Genomic DNA, 9,418 nt, shown 5'->3' on the forward strand with positions numbered 1-9,418 from the left:
GAGATTACAACAGTTGTTGGAAGAAAAAGAAAAGGAACAAGAAGAAAGACAACAGCAGTTACAAATCAGGAAGCTACAACTGTAGCTTCCGCTATTAGTGACTTCTTCTTCAGATTTGGTATGCCATATGAACTGCATTCAGATCAAGGCCGTAACTTTGAATCTGCTGTGTTCCAAGAATGCTGCAAGTTGTTTGGCACCCGAAATACCAGGACAACGCCACTTCACCCACACTCTGATGGGATGGTAGAAAAGTACAACTGGACACTAGGACAGGAATTGGCAAAGTTTTGTAATAGCCGCCAAGGTGACTGGGATGTCTTACTCCCTCCATTATTGATGGCCAGCAGAGCATGAAACCACTGGATACACTCCAGCAAAGTTGATGTTTGGTCGGGAACTTCGGTTGTCAGTGGACCTGTTAACAGGACGCCCACTTATGAAGAGTTGCCTGAGAATGTGTCAGAGTTTGTGAATGTGTTATCAGAAAGGATGGATGATATTAACCATCAAGTGCGTACAAAGTTGAAAACGTCTGCTGATTCGATGAAGTTGACTTATGATAAGAGATCTGCTGAAGTCAGCTTTGCACCAGGAAACAAGGTATGGTTGTATAATCCCAGGAAGAACAAAGGGAAGTCTCCTAAGTTGTCTTCTCCATGGGAAGGCCCATATGACATAGTGGATCGTCTCTCAGACGTGATTTTCCGAATAAAATGTGATCGGCGAGGTAATCCAAAGGTGGTGCATGCCAACATGCTTTGGCGTTATCACGGTCCAGGACATTTCAGTTGGGATGAAGTGGACAACAGAACAAATGACGCTGCTGAAGACTTGTCACCTGAAAAAGCCACTGTCGAAGAAGAAACTCTACCAGTTTTGAGAAGGGAAACAGTGAAGCATTTTATGAAGTTACTACCACTGATGTGACTGTTACCGATAATAGGACATTTCCTAATGGAGCAGAGGAACTTTACGTGAAGCAGAAGCCAACGAGACGGAGACCAGTACGGAAGAAGATACGTCACGTAAAATTAAGAGACTTTGTTGAATTTTAATTTTGTGTTTGTAAATTCTGTACATTTAATTAAGTTATTGTTAATTATCTGTTGGTTTAATGTAAGTGGCTATTGTTCGGGATGAACAATACTAAGGAAGGTGCAGTGTTACGACATCAGAAGTCACACAATGCTGGAAGCATGTGCGCTGGAGTTTCTAGAAGGATCATGAAGGCCTGAGTGCATTCAAGATGCCCTCTTTTTAATATTTAAGTCTGGTGAGAAAAACCAGTGTGATCGGCAGATAGATTGAAGAGATAGATATAGATAGATAATTGAGTCAAGCAAGCAGTAGGCACCGTAAGTAAAGTGTGTGAATCACTGTCATTTAAAGCGTGTGTTATAAAGGTTGTTAAGTTTAAAGTGACTGTGGAAATTCTGTGTATTACAATGTTGTATCGAGAAAGAATAAACTAGTTTTAATTAAGAAAGGACTTGTATTGCCAAAGTTCCTTGGAAAGAATTTATACCAGAAATTAACAAACGAGCAGAAACATAACAATATTTTATTGTTTGATGTTGGACAGTTGCAGAAAGAGGTGTGTTTGGTTTTATCTTTGCATTTAACATTTTATAAATATTTCATTCTTTCATTGATTTCTTCATGGCCTGGTGTTTAAAGCACATGACTGACAATCTGAGGGTTGTGGGTTCGAATCTTTGTCATTGAACATGCTTCCCCTTTCAGCTATGGGGGACATTATAATGTGATGGTCAATCCCACTATTAATTGGTTAAAGAGTATCTCAAGAGTTGTGGGTGGGCGGTGTTGACTAGCTGACTTCCCTCTGGTCTATCACTGCTAAATTAGGGATGGCTAGTGCAAGTAGCCCTTGTGTAGCTTTGCTTTAAATTAAAAATATACCAAATCAGTCATTGATTTCTTTTCTATCTCATTATTCTTGCTGTTGTAACCATTCTGCATTTTTAAAATTTTATCACACAGTCTATCTGTACTTCAATGATATATTTCTGTATATTTTAATCGTGTTGTTGCAATCTTTATTTGCACTTCCAGTAATTTCATTGAGCTTGTTTTCAACCATATTTATTTTTGTTCTTCATTCTTCTTTAAATATTACAACTTTCTGTTAACTCTTCTTTTATATTCCTGCCTCTTACCTCTTGATCTTCTTTGAATTTTCTGTGATGTTCTTTCAGATCTTTCCTTAATTTTCTGTAAGTTTTTCTTATTCTTCTTGTAATTTCTGTTTCATGCTTCTAATTTTTTCTTTCATCTCGCCCTTTTTTATTTTCTGTCTCTTTCTTATCACATTTTGTCTCTTTGTTCTTGATCTTCTTTTAATTTTCTGCATTTTTTTCAAAGTTCTTTTTTTCATTGTTTCATTATCTCCAGCAAATTTTTGATCTTGATTTTCTTGAAGTTTAGTCAAGGTACTCTTTTTATTTTACCAAAATAATTCCACTTCCTACAACAGTTCTGTAATGTTGTTGTGCAAGTTTGTGGGATTGTTTGGTAAAAATAATGTAAAGTACAATCCATGTAAAAATAACAAATTAATTTATTTCCTGAATAATATTTGCTATGGACGAAATTCATTGGTAGGTTTAACTTCACAAACAACATTTTAACAGAAATTCTTAGACTAAAGGTATGTCCAACTCACAAATAAAATTGCTTGCAGAATTTCCTTGCTAATGGATCATTAACAAACATGCTGGCAAACTAATATGTTACATTACTAACTGACTCACAGATGAACAGATTTGCTAATTCTTACTCAATTGATTATGAACTGAGCTGATCTGAAATCCTTAACTAATTCAATCTGACATATTTTTATAGTACTAATTTCTCTGTACTACAAGAAGCTTCTAGATATTGCATCATTATAACATCATGAGAATCTTCTAAAACAAACATCTACAGTACAAGTGATAAAGCAATCCACACACACTTAATAAAGATGGAACTTAGTTTATACAGTTTGGCATTTTATATCTTCGAGGTATGTTTTTTAGTTTCTTCAGGTATTGGAAGATTTTGATTAAATCTTCAAAAGTATTTTGCATATCTTCAAGATTCTTTAGTCATGTCCTTGAGTATATTCTCTAATACATTAACAAGAGAAAAGGCTCAAGTTGACAAAAAATAAAAATTGAGTGGCAACTAGTCTTTAGCATTCACAAATAATTAGTTCTTAAAGCATTTAATAGCCAAAGCATTTCTTATAAAATGTTAAAAATCATTTGATCATTTTAATTATTAAAGTGTTTCTGATCATTACTAAAGTAAAAGAAAACCACTGTAAAGAGCATTAATAGTAAGTATATTTGTAAATAATATTTTACATACCTTTTTATTCCTTTCATTTCATGAAAGTTATAAAATAATTGTTACATTTTATAATAGACTGGTGAGATCAAGAAATATTGGTGATAAATGTGTATGACTTAGGTACGAAGATTTTCAAAGTGGAAGCACATGATGCAGACATTTCTCCTGCTTACAAGAAGGTTTTCTATGTAATCGCAGAAGGTGCAGAAAATAATTTTATGATTGACCGAGATGAAGGAAATATCACCGTAGCTGGAAATGCCAACTTAGATCCCGATTACAACTGTACTGAAACACACTGTAATAAAAGACTTAAGCATGTCCTTAAAATAGAAGCCACAGACTCTCTGATGAAGAAGGAAGATGGTGAAAGCTGTGAGATTACAGTAAATATAAAAGACATAAACAATAAACCTCCCAAATTCCGACTTAAAGAGAGAAGTTTTGAAGTGACAGAAAATAAAAACAATGCACCTATTACCAAGCTTACAGCTTATGATTTTGATTCAAATAACAAGTTAAAGTATCAAATTGATTTTAATTCTTCTAAAGCTTATATGCCAAACTTTAGACCAATTGATGTAGAGGTATACAACTATAAAAAGTTGTTTTATTTGGAAGAAGAAACTGGGGAATTACGGGTTCAAGGAATGCTAGACAGAGAAAGGATGAAGAGAATTGAAATGTTTTTAATAGTTGAAGATGAAAATGCTGAAGTAAGACCACAGACAGATCAAGGTATTGTTGAATATTGCTCTTCTGAATAAGTTAGTTTTAGTTATTTAAAAATGTATATTAGCTAGATGTGTGTGAAATTGCAACTTGAATCACTACAAGTTATGAGTGCAACTTTTTCAGTTTCTAAATACAGTAATTTTAATTGAAAACTGACAGTTACGTTACACTTATATTTTTAGAGTGGATATTATTCCTAACATCAGTACTGTAGATAATTGTCTTGAGGAGTAACCAAATCTTTGTGATACCTGCTGACTCACTCACATTAAAAGTAAGTAATAAACTTCTGTGATACCTGATGACTCACTAACATACATAAAAATAAGTAACCAAATTTCTGTGATACTGCTGACTCACTCACATTAAAACAAGTAATAAACTTCTCTGATACCCTATCACTTACTAACACACATTAAAATGAGGTACAAAATCTCTGTGATACCTGTGGACTCATTAACACACAAGCTTTGGTGAGGTCATCAAAACTAGTTGTCTGAAATAATTAGTAAAGACTTTATCTTTTACTGTGCCAAAAATATTTTATTTTTGTTTTTAATATACAATAGCAAAATGTGATTGAAAAGAAAACCAATATATATATAAAAGCCAGTGTCTGTCATTATGTCACACTTCTTCTTTGGTAATGCTCAACAATATACATTGTCCCTTAGCAACAAAACTATCACCTGATATTGTTGTTAGATCAATAGTTGTGTTTATGTTGAATGTATAATATACATGTTGATTAAAAAACACTAACATTTAGTAATAGTTAACAAAACATTTCTATAATATCACATAATAGTTAAAAACTCAAGCTTTTGTTGCTAAGCAACATAAAAGTCATTGTTGGAATGCAGAATTATAAAAGACACAAATTCCCATGGTTACTTAGCAACGCTGAGTGCTCTATTCTGCTAGATGCACACATAGCATAGAACCCCAAAAGGATGGTTGTAAATGGCCCACTGAACAATCACATTTAATATATGCTATTATCCGAGGCATTGTATCGACTGCATATTTTATATTTCTTCATCCCTGTTTTTTAAAAATTAACAATGAATTCTTTTGCTAAGCATCTGCTAGTTAGGATATAAAACTTGCTAAATAGTCTATGAATGTGTCTGTATAAGTAGTGTCAACTCTGTTTCATGAAACTGTTATCTTATTGTATAGTAAGTTCTAAGTAACCAGACAATTTGAAACTAATTTGCTATATCTGGCTTTTATTTTATTGATATTTACAGATCGAATTGAAATTGTAGTTTGTGATGTGAACGACAATAATCCATATTTTGTGAACAATGACACCGAGGAAGGATACTTGGCCTTTGTGTGGGAAGAAAGTCCTAAGAACCAGACACTAAAGAACATAGTTGCCAAGGATGATGATGAGGACAACGAAATAACATACAGTCTTGATGGAAATAACAGTACAATTCAAGAACTATTTATTTTGGGAGAAAAAAGTGGTAATAATACAGAAAATTACACCAGTTTATACAAAAGTAACTGAATTTTTAAAGTGATTAAATCATCTAATGTGGATAAAAAAAGATTTAACACTAAAGGAATTGTAAAACAAAATACAAACATAATAACAGGAAGCATTTATTAAATGTTTTGGAATCATCATAATTCCATCATCATTAATTTAGAGGTGTACAAAACAAACAAACAATATTTATAATTACAACAGAAATATATACATCAGAAATAAACAATTCAAATATATAAATATGACATGAGAAAGTGAAACTGAGGTACAAGTGAAGTAGTTAAAATAGGTATAAATCCAATGAAGACTATTTAGGGAAGGAAAAAGAGTTTTTATGTATAATGTTTCTTTTATAAGAATTTCAGTATCATGTTTGGCTATTGAAAGAATTTTAAAGTTTTGAGAGAGAAATCAGATGTCCTGTCTCTGTGTTATGTTGATAAATAGCAGAGTTGGGAGTGTTTGTAACCTTCCTTCCAGTTTTTATAAATATGCTCATGTGTTCACATGTTCATACTGTTGCATCATTGAGGTCACGTGACTGGTGTGGCGCCCTCTATTTTCTAGAACTATCTTGTTTTTTCATGAATGTTCTAGTATTTACTAGATAGGGTAGGCGGGTATATATAAGAGGGGACAACGTGACGCGAGAGGATTGTAATGTGTGTATAGACAGTGAGTAATTGAACTGCAGTCAGAGAGCATGAGAGATGTTACAGCGTTTGTTTAGCGCGATTGTTGAAGTTGAGTGTATTGGTAAAGTTATATTCGGAAATAATAAACCAGTTTTATTAAGAAAGGACTTGTGTCGCTTAAGTTTTGTTGGAACGAAGTTATGGAAAGTTAATTAACAAACGGAGACGTAACAATACTTTAAGGTGACGTTTGGTCTTCACTGGATTTAGACCTATTTTAACTATTTCACTTGTGCCTCAGTTTTCATTTTGATATTGTGGGTATCACTAAGACTTGTTTAGATTTGAACAATTTTGAAAAGAGAATTTTTTTTGAAATACCAGAGATACCACAATGAGATAAGAATGGTAGTTGAAAAAGATGTTATTATGGGAAATGTTAATTTCAGGGGTATTGATTGGGAAATTTTTGAGTCTGTCAGTGAGGGAGATGGGTTTTTAGAAATTGTTCAGGATACTTTTATACACCAACAGGTGATGGAACCTACAAGAGAGAATGCTATATTAGATTTAATATTAACATCTGATGTGAATATGATAGACAGAGTTGTGGTTGGTGAACATTTAAGTACAAACGACCATTGCACTATTAGGTGTGGGATTTTACTACATATAGAATTGAAGAAGAATAGTACCCTGATTCCAATTTTCAGGAAAGCCAGTTTTGATGGAATGAGACATGATCTGGCTTCTGTAGATTAGACTAAAGAGTTGGGAGTAGATCTTGAAAGATGTGGGAAGTAGTTAGGGAAAAATTGATATGAATACAGAACATACATGTTCCCTTCAGCAAATAAAAGGGCAACAAGGCAGAATAAGCCAGTATGATTTAGTAAAGGTTTAAGAGATCATATTAGGGACAAACATTGTAAATTCAAGAAATTTAAACTTACTGGAAATAATAAGGACTTGTAGGACTATAGGAAATCAAGAGAGCTGGTTAAAAAGGTAGTTAAAATTGCAAAAACTGTTTATGAAAGAGGGTTGGCTGAGAGAGTTAAATCAAACAATAAGGAATTCTTTAGGTATATGATGGGTGAGCAATATGTTAGGATGGGGATTGGGGCTCTTAAAAATGATAGTGGGGAGCTGATCTCGGAAGATTATGAGATGGTAAACTTATTAAATTGTATGTTCTCTTCAGTTTTTATGAAGGAAGATACAAATATTATTATGGAGAAAATTTTGATGTAAAAAATATCATTTTAAGTTTGAGATTGTAAGAGAAAAGTTGGGAACCTAAAAATAGATAAGTTCCCTGGATCAGACAACTTTTATTCTAGAGTTTTAAAGGAACTTAAGATTTTATTTGTGAACTGCTGGCTAATATTTTTAATAGGTCATTGAGTAGTGGAAAAGTATTAGAAGATTGGAAGTTGGTAATGTTCATCCAATATTTAAAAGAGGTGATAAACATTGTCCAGTTGATTATAGGACAATACTTGGAAAGGTTTTGGAGAGTGTGATTAAAGATGCATTGCAGAGTCACTTAAAGCAGTTTAATATAGAGTCAAAGAGCCAGCATGGTTTCACTAAGGGAAAATCTTGTTTAACAAATCTTCTGATATTCTTTGAGGATTTTACTGCAAGAGTTGATGAAGGAAATACTGTGGATTTGGTTTACCTTGATTTTGAGAAAGCATTTGATAAGGTGCCTCACAAAAGACTTGTTACAAAAATTAAATCAATGGGTGTGGGGGAAATGTTATTAAATTGGATAGAACATGGGCTGAAGAGTAGAAAGCAGAGAGTATTAATAAATGGAGTTAGATCTGATTGTATCACACTTACAAACTGTGTGCCTCAGGGCTCTGTGCTGGGTCCTCTGCTGTTTGTGATTTATATTAATGATATTGACTCTGGAATAACTAACAAAATTTTTAAATTTGCAGATGACATTAAGATTTGTAGGGTGGCTAACTGTACCAAAGATGCTGTAGACTTAAAGGGAGATTTAGATCATTTTATGCATTGTGACAATACATGGCAGATAATGTTTAACTATCCAAAATGTAAAGTGATGCATGTAGGTTTTCACAATTCAAATTACTGTTACAATTTAAATAGGAATACATTAAATACTGTAGTTGAAGAAAAAAGATCTTGTTGTTGTGATCAAAAAATGACTTACATCATCTAAACAGTGTATTGTAGTTAGCAATAGGGCTAATAGGATTTTGGGTAGAATCTATAGAAATATTGAACACAAGACAAAGGATGCTATTGTTTCACTGTATCTTATAAGGCCACATTTAGAGTACTGTGTACACTTTTGGGCTCCCTTCCTCAAGAAGGACATTGAATTGTTGGAGAAGGTTCAGAGAAGAGCCACTAAGATGATACTTGGGATGGTAGGATTGTCCTATGAGGAGAGACTAAAATCTCTAAACTTGTTTTCTCTTGAGAGGAGAAGGGTCAGAGGGGATTTGATTGAGTTGTTTAAGTTTATTAAGGGTATTGATAATATAGATCCACCAAACTTTTTTATGTTTAGCAGTGAAAACAATAGGATAGGGGGTCATTAGTTCAAATTTTTGCAGTGTAGGAGTCATCTACAGTTTAGACAGTACTAGGCCACCCATGACCTTTTGGGTCACCCACTATTCAGAGGTTATGAAGAATTCAAGCTAATTTCAATATTGCACCAAAATGAAGGTTTATTTTGAGATAATTTAATTAAATATTTCAATCCATTCGTATTATTCATGATTCAAGAAAAGATATTTTATTGTTGATCAGGAGTAAAAGGAAAGACCATTTCATTTTTCAAAAAAGTGAAGTCAGAGTTTTTAGGTATTATGATGAATTAGTTCATTATGTTGTGGTCTTTCCTCATAAACCTTCTACAAATAAGAAACAGTAACATTTTATTTTTTCTTCAAATTACCTGCCATAACCAAGGCACATTATTGAGAAATTCTTCAAGATCTTGTTTTTGTCATCTTATACCTTTTAATGAAGATGGGAACATTGACAGGGAAATAGATTTGAATAAAGAAGTTTTGTAAAGAGCACGAACGGTAGTGTGATGTAAAATTACTCGTGCTAAAAATGTTCATAAAAGTGACCCGAAAAATGGCACAAATTTGTTAATTTGTGGCCTGATTTTAACAATACTTGCTTTATT

At 33.1% G+C, this 9,418-nt stretch overlaps 1 protein-coding gene across 1 annotated transcript in view; it reads left to right on the forward strand.

The window, feature by feature from the left end:
* LOC111089152 (cadherin-23-like) overlaps positions 1–9,418 on the forward strand; it is a 66,488-nt gene that overhangs the window by 25,509 nt on the left and 31,561 nt on the right. The window contains exons 7-8 of the mRNA XM_022401082.1: positions 3,478–4,095; positions 5,346–5,570. Coding sequence (XP_022256790.1) covers positions 3,478–4,095; positions 5,346–5,570 — 843 coding nt within the window. The remainder of the gene's footprint in view (positions 1–3,477; positions 4,096–5,345; positions 5,571–9,418) is intronic.

The sequence above is a fragment of the Limulus polyphemus genome, unplaced genomic scaffold (assembly GCF_000517525.1).
Source record: "Limulus polyphemus unplaced genomic scaffold, Limulus_polyphemus-2.1.2 Scaffold5388, whole genome shotgun sequence".
Lineage (NCBI taxonomy): Eukaryota > Metazoa > Arthropoda > Merostomata > Xiphosura > Limulidae > Limulus > Limulus polyphemus.